This window comes from Macadamia integrifolia, chromosome 2 (assembly GCF_013358625.1).
Source record: "Macadamia integrifolia cultivar HAES 741 chromosome 2, SCU_Mint_v3, whole genome shotgun sequence".
Lineage (NCBI taxonomy): Eukaryota > Viridiplantae > Streptophyta > Magnoliopsida > Proteales > Proteaceae > Macadamia > Macadamia integrifolia.
In genome coordinates, this window is record NC_056558.1 from 18036478 (window position 1) to 18052516 (window position 16039).

At 37.1% G+C, this 16039-nt stretch overlaps 1 protein-coding gene across 1 annotated transcript in view; it reads left to right on the forward strand.

Moving 5' to 3' along the window:
* LOC122089861 (ultraviolet-B receptor UVR8-like) overlaps nucleotides 1-16039 on the forward strand; it is a gene marked incomplete in the record, with an annotated part of 32142 nt that overhangs the window by 4378 nt on the left and 11725 nt on the right. The window contains 3 exon segments of the mRNA XM_042659601.1: nucleotides 2593-2779; nucleotides 6626-6772; nucleotides 10693-10774. Of these exon segments, the coding sequence (XP_042515535.1) occupies nucleotides 2593-2779; nucleotides 6626-6772; nucleotides 10693-10774 (416 nt within the window).

A 16039-nucleotide genomic window follows, 5' to 3' on the forward strand; every position in this document is an offset into this window, starting at 1 on the left:
AAAAAAAAAAAAAGAAAAAGAAAAAAGAAAAAAAGAAGCTTACCTGTAAATGCACTGGATGCTAACTTCTTTATGTCCAAGGCTTACAAGTAAACACTTACAAGAAAGGCTCAAGAGGTTGTAATGGCCAGTGAGTATGGAGTAATGCCAATTTGTTAGACTATTGGGTTGATCCAGTTGACCCGGCAGTGTTAATTACGCTATGGATATCATAATCATTTTTTTTTTTTTGGGTCACATGGATATCATAGTCTGAGTACTAAAATATGGTAATATTAATAAAATGAATAAATAAAAAAGAAATTATTAACATTAATTAAAGATATTATCAGTAGAGTAGAATGTCTGAATTGGATTTCTATAGTTGACCCTAATAGTTGGGGTGAATCGTAGTGGGTTGAGTTGAGTTTTAATCTAACAATAACATAAAGACTGATTATGGAAGGAGAAATCATTGTGACTGGTTCTTCTGTTTGACTTAGGTTTCTCCTCTCCTGTTCTCCCCACTCTTGTTTCTTCTTCTTCTTTCTCTCTCCCCCCTCCCCTCTGCCTCCCTTCCTCCTCCCTAGCGGTGGCACTTCAATTTGTGGATGGATTATCATTTTTATGATATGATGTGGGATAGGTTTCTTGATATCAATTGGATCTTAAACATTTATTTCTGAATATTCTTTGTGATTGAACTCAATTTTTCCAGGGTACTGTGACTGGTATAAGTAGGGACTTATGGGGATAGTAGTAGGTTTACTGGAGCTTGAGTTGTGTATGTTGAAACTCTTTCCTAGGATACATGGATCTGCCCTCACCCCGTGACTATGAATACATTAGCTATTTGAGGAGAAAGTATGTATATTTGGTCACTCAAATGGTGAAAAAAATTCAGTCAGGTGTTTCTTACTCTTTAAATTTCCATGAAGTGAAGTGGCTGATAAAGATCTTCCAGAGAAAATTTTGGCTGAGGATTGTACCTTTTCCCGTCTCTTCTAGCTCTCTTTTTAATTAAATTATTGTTAATTTTTTTGTTATAAAAATAGACAAGTTCCAATCTTTACCTAAACAATCTGAACCCTGGGTTTGAATTTTCGGTGGGAATGTTGCAAGTTTTTAGTGTGTCATTTTTCATGATCTGGAATCATTTATCCTATCAAATCCTACTATGTCAATTAAAACAATAAAACTAGTTTGTTGTGTTCGTTTTGTTTTCTCAGTGGATGATGGTCGCCAGCTTGAATGTTAATGCCTTAATGGAGAGTGTTGTGGAAACACGAATCTTTCTTTTGAAGGCGTATACTGATTATTTACATGGAGAATCACCATCAATTTTGTGTGACATTTGAATTTTTTGATACAGAGTATCCATAAAAAAATGATAATGGGATTAAAAGAAAAAACGTAGTTTTAATATGTGAAAGATAAAGGAGAACAAATGATTAATACAAAGAGACAGGAAAACATGAAAGAAATCAGGATGACCATATCTCAGCAATTGATTAATTTATGAGCAACCCAGTGCACGAGGCTCCCGCTACTGCTGGGTCTGGGAGGGGCAAATGTACGCAGCCTTAACCCATGCTAAGCAGGAGAGGCTGTTTTCCAAGAGTAATTGAATGATTTATAGGCTTGATTAAGTATGTGCGATATCGAGAAATTTATGAGTTTGATTATATACATGACAATCCTGTGCCAACAACATGGTCATATAATTTGAGCTCATAATGTTTTCTTTCCATAAAAATGTACGGGGAGGAAGGGAACCATTATTTGTGCTCTATTAGGAACCAATGTCATATGAGGTTTACCAGGGATTCTGAATGTACTAATATTCTACATGTCTTAACTTTTTTTCATTAATTCTTGTAAGTTTTTAAGGAAAATGTGGATTGGTGTTAGCAATGTCACAGTTCAAATACCATTATATAATTTTCCAGTCTGATTTGGCTATGGCAACACTTAATTTCTCAGTCCTGACCTTTATCACATTTTGTTTCCACATGAAGGAAACTAATAGTTTCTTTGGTAAAAAGATTGTTACTGACCCTGATTTGTTGAAAAGCTGATCTCTTGTTCTTTCTGAGGTTTATGTGAGAGAAGCAAATTATTCGTTTTCAGTTCTGACCTGTAAAAGACAATCCATTCCATGGTTTTTTTTTTTTTTTTTTTTTTTTTTTTTTTTTTTTTATCATAAGATGTGTTTAACTTGACGGATCCTTCTGTTATCATTGCCTACAAATATGAAATCTATGCCTTGTATTGTGAACTTGTTACCGACTTTATTACAAGGTAGGAGGTTAGGTATGCCGCCGGATTTCCTGGAGCTAGTGGCTCAACCAATGGGAGGGCTGGGATGGGACGGGCATAGGGGACTTTTCCAAGGGAATGAGGAGAGAGATAGACGCAGATCTGGGTATACCGGCGGCATACCCAGCCTTTTCCCTTATTACAAATAGTGGTTTCCATTCCTTTTTCTTATTTTCTTTTTGTATAAATGCAATTTGGTTTATGGGACAAGCATTTTCCAACTTCCCCTTAGTAACTGCATATAATTGATGGCATCTACAAAGAAAATTGACATAATGTGTCAATGAATTACAGCTGGCTATGTTGTTTGCTCTTGGGGACGAGGAGAAGATGGACAGTTAGGCCATGGAGATGCTGAAGATCGACTTTCCCCCACACAAATGAGTGCATTAGATGGCCATGAAATTGTCTCAGTTACATGTGGAGCTGATCATACAACTGCATACTCAGAAGCTCAGATGCAAGTGTATAGTTGGGGATGGTGTGTTCTTTAACTGTTAACTATGTTATTGGTAATTTTCCTTTTAGAACCAGTGGGCAAAATGAGTTGTCCCATTTTCTTTTTACTATGTGTATCGGTGTATCATTACTATGCATACACATAACTGTACTCCATCAGCATTTTATATATTTCCTTTTTCTTTTCCATTAACTTTCTTACCTAGGAAGCAAAGTTCTTACTTGAAATATTGTTTTCAAAGTCTGTAATGTTGAAAGATTATTTATTGTGTCTGCCATGTGAATAAAAAACACACAAAAGCAGTTCTTTTTCTGATAAATACCATTTTTGTCCCAGATCTATTAAAAATTCAACAAAGAACTTCTAGAATATATTGGTAGAATGAATCTTTCCAGTTTGCTCCTTGGTTTATGTTGCAATGCAAGTGACGCTTCATTTTGCTTTTATTGTTAAGTATGATATTTGCTTGATTATTTTCTGAGATGTTTTGTTCTTCTTGGATCATGTATGGATGGATGCATTTTATTCTGATATGGGGTTGAAGGGTCTTAACATTTCATCAAAAAGGTTGAACTAATATTATGAAGCACTTTGCTGGAAAAGTTCTGGTACCATCATGAACAGGAAGAAGAAGACTTAATTATTCAGCTACCATTAAGGATATAAGAAAGGAGTAAAACTAAAAGTAGTTGTTAAGAAACTTTTCTTTCAAACTGAGACAAAGCTCCAATGATTACAGTCTCAGTACCAGCACATGATCCAACAATGGTGACTGTGAACTGCATGAGTGAAGATATGGATATGCGGCAAGAGTTTACTCATTTGAAAATTATCTGTTGAAGATGATTGTCTTGCAATTGAAAATAACATGTTCAAATCATTTTAAGTTTGCTTCACGATGTTCTAACTTGACTTGTGATATTTGATGTATAAAATTATATATATAAAATTATGGTGCTTTTCTCTCCTCCACCACCCCACCTCTACCACCTGGACATCAGGGTTTAGATATTGTAATGTGAGAGTATTACCATTAAATTTGTGTCAATCACAATTAAGAGAGCATAACTGCTGTCCTCTTGTATCATCCCCTATATTAATCTTTGGCATTATATTCTCTCTTCCTGTGCATCCATCAATGAATTTGGGAGTAGAACTTAGAAACAATAGGGTTGCTCAGGGTGATCTAACTACTAGATATCTGTGTTATTTTGCAATAATTTTTTAGCAGAAAACCCGTGGTAACAAGAAAAAGGATTCAAATCCTAATTAGAGTTTGGAACACTCTGGAGGAAAAGAGTAATGAAACTGTGATGATCTAGCTAAATGACGTGTTGCCCAGCCACAAATTTGCTCATCATTGCCCCTTTGAGACTGTTTTTTCGGTAGGCTTCCTTAGTTCCTTGCCTTTTCTTTCTAGGCCTGTTTGGTGGTAGGGTGAGGAATATGTCCTCCTTCTGTTGTTCCTTAGGCTTGCTTTTTCCAGCTTGGCTGTTGTATTATTAGCCTTCTTTTTATCAATAAAAATCTATGATCTACATCCAAAAAAGGGGAAAATATATATATATATATATATAAAAAGAAAAAGAAAAATTTGTGTGACTAGCATGGTTCTAAATCTCACCAAAATTTCGGAATTTTAGTGTTTTTTTTTTGGCCGAAATGAAATAAGGCCCGAAATAACATTTGTTCAAAATTTCGGTATCGTTTCGGTATCTCGCCTGTCTTGGTACATTCCATGTGTTATAAATACCATATCTCGGTCGAAATTTCGACTCTCTCTCGCCTATCTCGGTGGTTTCGGTTCCAGTTGCATATTTTGAAGGAAAAACACTCCAAGTCTCCAACAAGCCTCTAATTAGCCACATCATCACACATTTTGACTTCCATTGGACTCCTACAAGATCTACACATTCAAAGCTTAGCAAAGGTAAAGTTTTTTCTCCAAAACCAGGTAAAATTTTCAGAACAGTTCACCGGTTGCTGCCAAACAAAGGTGCAACTCTAAAACAATGTCATGTCCTAATATTTTTTGCATTTTTATGTTCTAAGCATGTTTATTATCCTTAAAATAAGTTACTCACCAAGTTTCAGGTCAAAATATGGCCATTTGACCACCGAAACAGTCAACCGAAATAAAAAAAATAATACACCATTTCTGCCGAAATTTCGCCTAAACGAAACGAAACTTCAGTTTCTGAACCCACCAAAGCACCGAAACGAAACGAGATTTCGAACCTTGGTGACTAGGACTGTTCCCCTCGTTTAAAGAATCTCTTCTTCTCTTGCATTAGACCAAAGTCTTCCTATAATAAAACACAACTTTTCCTCACAATATTTAGAGCTCCTTATAAGGCCTCTGGACTTTGCTAGAAAACTGTAGCATACTCTAATAGCAACAACATGCAGCTCTTCCAGTACTCTTTTCTGGGTAGTGGGAAGGGGAAGACCATGGAGATCGTCTTATAGCTGTGCATTGTGTTTGGAGATGCTAATATGTTGGCTGATAGGGCTGCTCATGGATACAACTCAACCCAATTGAACTCACTAAGCCTTATAACAACGACTTAGTTGGCTATATGAACCCTGTCAGCTGAAAAGGCTTGCAGATCTTCTTGTAAATTGTTCCTCTATAGCTAGGAGCTCTCTTCTGTGTAGAAATGAACTTACACTCCGGACATAAAATGAGTAAGATCTTGATAGATCCAAATCCAGATATGAATGTTGATTGCCAGTCGTCTTTGGAACCACATCTGACATGCTATCCAATTGGTTTTATGTACGGATTTTTTTGGTCTGGATTTGGATTTTTGTGTTGACCCTTTGTGCACAAAACTTTCATGTGCCCAACTTTTCCAGGATCTAAATCCAACCCCAGCTCCTAGTAAGATCAGGATGACCTAACCATGATCGAATACACATTATAAAACTGACCTGTTATGAGGATCAAAACCTGGCCACAATGAACATGTTTTGAGTTGGACCTCAGATTTGGCCACCACCGTTTTATACCCTGCTTTCCCTTTTTTATTCATATATATTTTTTGTTATTCTACCCCTCTTTTCCTGCTTACCTCTTTCTTTCTTGTTTAAGTACTTCATCTTTTCTCCTTTTTAATGTTTTTTCGTCTTTATTAATGAAGAAAAAATATTAAATCAATAGGGGATTAAAACAAGGGAGAAATTTTTGGATGCAATTGACTTCTGTTTACCTAAAACAGCCTGCTTACTATGCTTCCCAGTTCCCAAAGACCAGACACTTATAATATACCTACTGAACCTATGGGGTGGCACACCCATAGTGAAGAGCAATTGACTATTTTTTATCAAGCTACTCACTTAAAACTCGTGTCCAAACACCAAAACTTGATCCTTATGTGACACTATGAGAAGAAATTTCCTACATATAAGTATTACCATAATCAATATTTTAGAACCCTAGCTGGACCTTGCGTCCCTGCCCTGCCTACCTGGAGTAGTCCAGTTGGACTGTCTCTACTTGGAAGTTGGACCCCGATCTAGAATAGCCCAAACCTTAGAAAATCAGGTTATCTCAGTGATTCATCTATTGAACATCACATTCTGGGTGGGCACTGTAAAATGGTGGTACAGTTCTGTGAATGCCAGAGATCAAGTTTTTTCTTTTTGTTAGAAGTGGCAAAAATAACAAGAAGAAAAGATAAGTTTTATTTGAATATGTATTAGTGTGTGTATGTTTAGAGAGTCATTGGGTGTTAAAATATAGTTTTTTGAAATGAAGAGAAAAATTTGTGTGTGTGTTTGGGAATGTGTAGAACATCACTGTTGTCGGTTGCAAGTTGTTCTTCTACAAGTATCTGATAGTTGTTTCCATTTTGTAATTTGTAGGGGTGATTTTGGAAGATTGGGTCATGGTAACTCCAGTGACGTGTTTACTCCTCAACCAATCAAAGCTCTACATGGTTTGAGGATAAAGCAAATTGCTTGTGGGGATAGCCATTGCTTGGCAGTCACTATGGAAGGCGAGGTCCAGAGGTTGGTGATTATTTATGTTCACATTCCTCCCTGCCCTCTCCCTTTCCCTTTCCCTTTCCCTTTCCCTTTCCCTTTCCCTTTTCTTGCTCTTTAGGTGAGCGAAGATTGATTCCTTGATTTTGCAGTTACTTGCGTCTTGTTCATTGCCTCTAGGGTAGTGTGGTTCACCTCAAAAGTGTTGGACTGCTACTTCTCCTTGGATTATATGCTATATATAAACAATTTTGCTTTAGCATTCAATATAACCGTTTGTGTACCATTGAGCATGATCACTTGATCTTATTTTGGGAATTTGGTGTCTTTGTGCATTTGTTGTATCTATTCTTGTTTGGATACTGATTGGTGAGTAGAATACTTAAGTGTTCTGACACCTGGTTTGACCTTGCCTGTTGAACCAGTTGACCCACGCCACCCAGCCACTTAAATGGGTGATCACCTCTAACTTGTTTCTTCCTCCCAAAACCATTGACTTGGTCAACAATCCATTCAACCTGGACGGTTGGACCAATAACCTGGATGGTTCAGCTGTTGCACACATTATATCAGAAGTAATGAAAAATTTTGCTAAACTACATTTCGTGCAAGATTCAAACCTTGAAACACTTCAACCTTTTTGTTTTACCACTTACCAATGCTATGACTCAATTGTGCTTTATATTGTCTCTTTTTAATATTTTGTTTATATTAATCTAACTGATGCAAATTGATCACCAAAATAGACTTGTTTTATTTGGAATAAGCCTAGGGTTGGGTTCCATACATGTTGGGCCTTTGATCCTATGTGTTTTGAGTGTACTAGGCCACTTTTATGGGCCTAAAAGAGGGGCTTTAAGGTTGTATACGGGATTGCTAGTTTGTTTCCTTTTTAGTTGAGTTTAATTTAAGTTATATTTGTTTTCTTAGGAGTCAAATCATTAGTTAAGTCAAGTCTTTAGTAGTTAGTTTCCTTTTATAGCTAGTTTCTAATTCAGTTAGTTTTATTAGGAGACTAAATTAAATATTTCCTTTAAGCAACCTTCTATTTTATAATTCGCTCCACCAATCAACATTATAAATAAAGAAGAGGGAGGCTCCTAAATCTGAAACGATCTTCATAAACAAATTAATGGCTGCAGCAGTTGTCTTCTCCATGAAGAGTTGTCAAGATTGATGGAATTGGTGTTTGATCCAATTGACTCTTTGAGGTGGGAAGCCCGAGAGGTCCTCTTCCTTTGCTTATCTTCTTCTCCTCTCAATTAGTCAATAATCTACTACTGCTACAACCATCTACAGGTAATTGATTCCATCTTCTTCTACAATTCTGCGCAGGGAATCTTCTTAGTTTCCTATTTGATCCCCTGCTGCCTGAAACACTTTCAGCCATCCTCTATGGCTGAAAATTGGATCGAACCTCCCTCCCACCTAGTACTACCTTCGATCCAAACCTGGTCCAATTCTGACCAACCAATTGGGAGATATTAGAAATCTCCCCAATTTTGTCTTCTATTGACCTATTCTGTCCAGATTTGAAATCAATAGACCTACTTTGATTTCTGTTGGTTTCTTTGGGTGTTGGATCATACTATCAGCTGGATTTGTCCTCTTACAGTCCCTGTTAAGGCCCTATTATCTATTGTTTGTTCTGTTCACAAATTCTTAACAGTCCTGTAATCGGTTGGCTGTTACAGACTTGGTTTCCCTTTTTAATCCTGAGTTGCTTTGTGTTGCTGTTCTACTTTGGATACTGGTTGTTCTTTGATAAGTGTTCTGCAATTTGGGATTAGGTTGGCCTTGCCAATCCTAGTTCTACATTACTAACACTCTTGCATCTTAAAATTCAAAGCTGATCTGAATCTGGCCCATCCAATCCAACTGTTTGAACTGATTGACCCACCACCTGGCCACCTGTACAAGTCAGTTGCCTGGCCTGGTTTCAGAACTTTGCTTAATTTAGTCATGTTTGGTGGAATTTTATTGGTGTATCTAAACTTCTTTTTATTAAAATATCTGAACCATCAAGTGAGAAGATACTGTCAAGTGTTTCATGGTTTTATTTTGGTAATAGTTTTCGCTAACACATTCACATGCCATTTTCCCCTGTAAATCAGAAGACGTAGGTCTGTTCCCTGGTGTTTTATTTTTTGTCTTGCTGCTGCAGCTAAGAGACTGCAAGTGGTTCTGGATGCCAAAACCTGTCAGTTAATGTAAATTAGAAAATCAACAGTGTACGACATCCCAGTATCCCACCATTATGAGAAAATTTTTTGGTGTTAATAGTCGGAGATTATTGATTACATACATGATAGGAATACTAGATGAAGAGGATTAGTATCATGGTTCCTAGTTTATAAATACTCATAGGCCGTTCAGAGGTACATATTTGTTAGATCTTTAATAAAATTCTCACAAAGTTGGGAGTTACAACTTTGGTTATTGCAAATTTCCAAAAATTTCATTGAGACGAGAGATACAACTTTAGTTATTGCAAATTTTCACTTTTTCCCCCTTCTATGTTTGCAGTTTTTTGCATCTGGTTTTATTCACTTTTCTTAGTTTGAACTACTGCTGCCTTTGTTTTACTCCAAAAATACTTTACTTGCTCCTGCCTCTGTTTTTCTTTTCCTGAGTTTGGAAAATTATTGTTAGCATTAAATCTGAGGTGAAGTGTTTGTCTATTATAAAAGATAGGGTGATTATGCCTTACCATAATTATTGGTGTTACTATTTCTCGCTGCCATATTTTCCTCACCTTGCTGTGGTTCATTGTCATAAACATGTTTTCTTTTCCTGGTGTGGATGAAGAGTATGGATTTTTGAGCATTGCACTATTAAGATAATGACATGCAGTAAAATTTCCTACTACTAGGTTTTCTGTATTGGATGTTTAGTTGTTCAACCATGAGGAATATGTTAGGTTATAGAAATCCCTATTAGAGGATAATATTGTAGAATAAACGGTCTTTAGATAAGATATGTGTTTAACCATGGTAATATTAAACTGAGAAAATTTAAAGAAGATTTTCTGTTGCTGGAGTATGTGGCTTAGGTACCAGAAAATTGTTGATTTATTATTTATCAAAAAAATTTTAAAAGCAGCTTACTGGGGTCCAGAAAGGGGAAAAGGAGTACTAATATAATGCTTCAGTGTCGCATCTTTTTCCTTCTTATGGGTGGGCAAGATAGATTTATAGTGAAAAAAAGAAAAAGAAAAATATTGTTAGAATTGTTTATGTAGCTTTGTCTATATTTCTAAGCTACTAGGAAAGGGCTACTACATACACGTAAGCTACTCTGAAGACCGTCCTATTCCTGCCTCTCACCCGAGAGTTAGTCACTCGACTCTCTAAACTACTCTAAGTGGATGTTACAGGTCCTGTTTCCAATAACAGCTTCATCAATAAGTCAAGTAAGAAATAGTTGAAAAGTCTCGATGTGGAAGTTTACATGTAGCTCCATAGCGGAGCGGCTACTGGTGACCGACCTATCGGACCTGGTAAAAAAGCAAGTGAAAGGACCAACGACGATCCTATCCTGAAGGAGGAGGAGGTGGTCTTACATATCACTTCCTTTTTTGTGGAGAGTCAAATGCTAGATTTTTTTTATCTGAAATTTGGGTGATTGCATTATCTGTTATTCTCATTTGAATTGGATTTTATTAGTCCAAATATTCTTGTCTTGTAATTATTTGGTTTCCATTCTGTGTCATTTGTAAATCTGATATTGGATGAAAGGTTTAATTGCTATTCGAGATCTGCATATTTGCATTTGAACTGTCTTGTAACTTTCTCTGTTTTTGATTCTTCAGTGTGATTATATATTTATCTCTTTCGATATTTGAAGGACTTTTTATAGCATGCTTTATGCACTGATTTCTTCTATTTGTTGTTGTTGTCGTCTTTTTTTTTTTTTTTTTTTTTTTTTTTTTTTTTTTTTTTTTTAAGTTGGGGGAGAAATCAAAATGGCCAACTTGGTCTTGGTCATACTGAGGACTCACTTGTGCCGCAAAAAATTCAAGCCTTCCAGGTATCGTGGGTACCTCCTTTCTTTTACAAGAGACATTACTATAGCTCTTCTGTTTACTTGATTTTAATATTTGGGTAGCATTCTGTTTAAGCCTAACCAGAGTTGAAAACTAAGATAGTTGCATTATCTTAACAGAAACAAGTTAATTTTGTTATTTCATATGTTGTTTGGATGGCTGGGTAATTGTATTATTGCATCATATGATGCTCTGCAGACCTCCTTTGTTCCTGTGGTGCAACTTGAGCTCGAAAAACCCAGGTTCAAGCTTGGCCCAACTGATTTTTTTAGGATGGGATTTTCATTCCATGACCAGGCTAGGGTTTGGAAATCCTAGCCCACAAGATTTACACAAGGTATTAGGTTGTACAGATGTACCTAATTTTGAATTCCTCTTCTGAAAAATATTTATACGTTTTAGGGTAATAAATTCAGGCTGGGCTGGATTGGGGGGGGGGCTGGAGAAGCTGTTTTAGGGACTTAGGGTTATTCTGGCCTTGACCCAGCTTTAGGTCAGCAGGACTGGGCTTGGGCTTGGGCTTGGGCTTGGGCTTGGGCTTGGGCTTGGGTATAGGCATAGGTAACCTCAGGTTGGCACTGGGCTCTGAACCTCGCCGGCCCACCCAACTTGCACCTATACTTTATCTGTAAGTTAATCTTATGAATTTTGGCTTTTTATCAGCACATTCAATTATTATTATTATTATTATTGGATGAATAAATGAATTCATTACGAAGAGGAGAAAGAATATACATGGGGATGAAAATGGGGGGGGGATGGAGCAAACCTAGAAGGAACAAACCTGGAAGGGGGGCTAAACTAAGCACAAAGGCAACATACCAAAAGGGTCAAAGGGAAGCTAAGGGGGGGGGAAGGAGGAGAAATGGTAGTGGGGAGGCCCTAGGATACAACAATAAGCCTGTGTCTTGGGGTATTTCTGACAGGGTGGGAGCACTGAGAAGCTATATTGGAAGAGACATCAAAATAGATGGCATTTCAAATGTTGTCAAAAGAATGAGAGTTGGAGGTCCATCTATGAAGATTACTCTCCATCTAGATCTGGTTGATGGTGGTGCAGAAGGCAAGCTTTCCAATAGTGTCACAAATAGATGAACCAGCATAAGTCATATCAATCGAGATCCATTCTCTACTCAGAGGGAACACTTTTTTTCTCGATGGCCAGTAGCGACTAAGAACCTTCTTCCAGACCGAGGAGGTGAAAGGGCAGGAGAAAAATAGATGGTTAACATCTTCAGTGCCATTCTAGCAAAGATAGCAAGAGGAAGGGACCTGGATGTGCCAAGAGATCAGGAGAGATTGGGTAGCAAGACAATTGGGGATTGGTGCCAAGCAGTGAAATTGTGGCGGGAGATGTGTCCTTTAAACCACATTCAATTATTTCGATCAATTGAACTGGAGGAAATGCTGAAAAAGATCAAGATAGGGAAAGCTTTAAGACATGAAGTTATAGGGATTGAGGTTTGGAATTGCATTGTATTGCTGGAATTGCATTGTATTGCTGGAATTTGTTCATTAGCTTAACTGTTTAATGAGATTATTAGCGGTACGTAGATGATGGATTCCATGCCTGTTGCAGGAACAAGGAGTATATCAAAGTTGCCCCAACCATTGGGATCAAGGCCTGGTCTCCACCTGTATTTTAACTACAGCCATGCCTTTTAATCTATAAATTGGGGTGAGAGGGATATGTAGGAGTTCTCAAATAAATGGAAAACACTTTATTCCCCTCCTGATTGGGGCGCCGTGGGGAGGGGGGGTTAGAGGAATAAAGAAGGCAAATGAATTTTTTTTTTTTGAAAAAAATAGCTTGGGTGTTCGCATAAATAAATATAGAGAAGGGAAGAAAAGCAAATTATAAAGTCCTTACCACTACCCTTGTTATGTTTGTCTCGAATTCTTGACCCGTTTCGAAGATTTATCCGCTCCGACATATTTTGGTGGCCACCTGAATGGTTTTTTTCCCCCTGAGATTTGTGATGGTCGTCGAAGATTGACCTCGACCGACCGCGACCCGATGATCGACCTAACTTGGAGGAGTATATATATGTACTATCATCTTGTTGAACATGGAGCATGTGAAATTTGGGGTTTTTCGTGTTAGGGTTTCTGGGCGAGTTTTTGTTCCCGAATTTGGGTGTTCTTTAGAGAGATCGCCATTGTAACTTTTCTTCCAGCATAGTGAATCATCTTCTTCTTCGCCCTAGGACATAGCACACCACATCAGTGTGTGAACCTCGTTAAATCTGTCTTGGTGAATCTGTGTTTGTTTTTCTTCTTATTTGTTGGTGTTTGTTCTAACAACCCTTCTTGCCTAGCTTAGATGGTATGAAAGCTTTGCCCTTAGCCTCCAAATGAGGGTCAAGTAAGGTGGGTAAAATGTTCAACCCCATTTCCCTCTGTCTTACAATAGCTGTACAATTTACATTCTTCAGCAACTGTGATGGGAAAAAGTAAGAAAGAAGGGTGTCTGAAGGTTTGAAAGATATGGAGATTAGACAATCTTTTTTTTCCTTATATGATTCTTTTCGTGAGGGGTTTTATTTTAGAAATTTCCATTAGAATAAGAAGAAATTTCAAAAAGAAAACTGGTTTAAATTGTGATAATAAGAGAAGGTGGAAGTAGAAATGTAGAGTTTCTGTTTGTTTTAGGAGGTCCCCACCCCAAAGGGACTGAATCAAACATCCTTTTGGCACGGAAAATGTTTACATGAGACAAGAAAACCATAGGATATACATCACAAAAATGCTATCGAAATTTTATTATTTTAAGTATGAATTCAGTAAACTTCTGGAGATACTAGAGGGCTATGTGTAAATTGCTTTTTTCTGGCTTATGTAATGCAGGAGTAGATTACAAGTAACTAACTCTGCAGTTTATAACCCCAAACAATACAAATAGGAGCAAGAAACAAAGAAATAATACCGTCAAATAAACCCCCAAGGATACAATACCCATATAGGAGCAAAACCAGCCCAAAACCCAATCCGATAGGAGAGAGAAAGACCTGTTATAGAGCTGGAGACAGAGAGGTGCGGCCAGGGCTGTAGGAGTCCGATTGAGTTGCACTCTTGGGCATAAATAGTCCCTAGAGAGGGTACAAAAACCCTCAAAGTTGAGAGGATTCTGACGGCTGGTTGTGAAGTTACAAGCTTTATTGATTTTATGACCTAGGAGAGAAAACTAAGAAGAACCTTCAAGAACAGCAACTGAATGCTTCCAACAATGATTAGGTAAGGATCGTGGGACCCTTATGAGGCCTAGAATACCCTGATTGAAGACCTAGCTGAACAGAGTACAGAAGAGAGAGAGAGGAGATCGATCTCTCTCTATTTTGCTTAGAGCAGCTGAGATAGCTGTGGGTGAGAAGCTCAGGCTGAGATAGCCACTTCCTTTATTCTCTTTCATCCTTCTCAACCCCCTATCTGTTTTATTATTCTTTTTTTTTTTCCATAAATGCAAACTTTATTTTATTCAAATCTCCCCAATAATGGGACATATGCCTCTCTATTTATAGAGGGGAAGTTTACAATCATACTAATACTAGGACTCTAGGAGCTAGTTTCCTAATAGGACTAGACACTCCTGGTACAACTAGGGATTCAAAATAGGACTAGGACTTGACTTTATGACTCCAACATGGAGTAGGACTAATTAACTAATAGTCCATATAGGACTTTACAACCAACTAATAGCCTAATGTGCCTTTATTGAATTAAATAGCAACTAATTAACTAATGAATAAAATCCCGTTTTCCTACCTTCTACCCATATTTTAGGCCCATTAAAGTGGCCCATTTCAAAGAAAACCCATGGGATCAAAGGCCCAACACATACATAACACAACCTAAGGCTTATTTGTAATAAAATAAGCCCAAGTGACTTATCTACATCAGTGTGGACTGTAGACCTTTAAAGTCGGTAATAGAAATATCAGTGAATTGTGTGTTAACTCAATCCATTATCCCTTTGGGTTTAATAGAATCTTTTTAGTCCACAAGCATCGTCAGAGTGAGAGAAGCTGGAAATGGAAGGTTCATTTTCTTATCGTGAAATCTAAATCATGGCGTCTGATGGTTCATTCTGTCTGATTTTTCCTTACTGGCTAATTGGGCCAGGGGATATCCTTCAACAGTTCTGTGCAGACAATTTTTTCTTTTTCCCCCTAAAGTAAAGTTGTATTGATCAATGACAAAGAAGAGCAACCTGTCCACACTAAACAAGTTGCTGTACAATCAGAAACAGTCCTCAGGGGAGCCCCTGTACAAAAACCCAACCATAACTACTTTACTACTTCCAGACAACTGAATCTCCTTCACCCATTTAAAATTTACAAATTGATCGCAGTTCTCCCATACAAAAAGTATTCACTCTCGTAAGATTCTGGGTCCACAGAAAACCAAAAGAAAAACAGTCTATTAGTTTTTCGTGCTACCCTGCAAACTGCTTCCTCTTCACTGAATTGAAAAAAGAAAAAATGGAAGTCGTAGCAAAGAGAAGTGGTATTGGGATCATTTGTCCATATGTGCAAATAAAAATCGGGAAGACCTTTTCCCAGACTAATTCTTGCTTATGTTGTCTCAAATCTGGATAACCTGTTTGTCATCTTTTATATACTTCCCCTTTCATATAGTGAAAAAAAAAATAATAATAATAATTTTATCAAACATATGCCCCACTGTTATGATTACACTCATCCTCAATGAAATATTTTCTGGATGCCCCGAAAAAAAGGATGAAAGGGACTTCTACACTATATAATGTGACAATACCAAAATTTAGAGCAGACACAATATTATAAGGAGCAAGTCCATAGTTGTCAAGGCGTCGCCTAGGCGTCCAAGCGGTTTGCCTAGGGCCTAGGTGACATTCGCCTTATTGCACTGCATACCGCCTTGTGTTTTGGCACTTATTTATGCCAAATATCATTTAAGTAAATGCTTTTTATATTTGTTATTTCATTTACTTAAGAAATTATTCATAAATAAGCAAATACCCCCCATTTGAATCCAATAAAAATAGTTTAAAAATCAAATTCCAAAAGGATAAAAAGTCAACCCCCCAGTCCAAGAAGAAAAATTGGATTTTGGTTATAGGGGCGATTTTCAACTTTTAAATGCTGAAGTTTTTCTCAATTATGAAAATTTTATAAATTCTATCATGTTAAAACATTGCTAAAAACCAAAAGTCCGGTAAAATAATTTTTTGTTTTGATATCCATAAAATTATTTTCATTCAGGCGATTTTA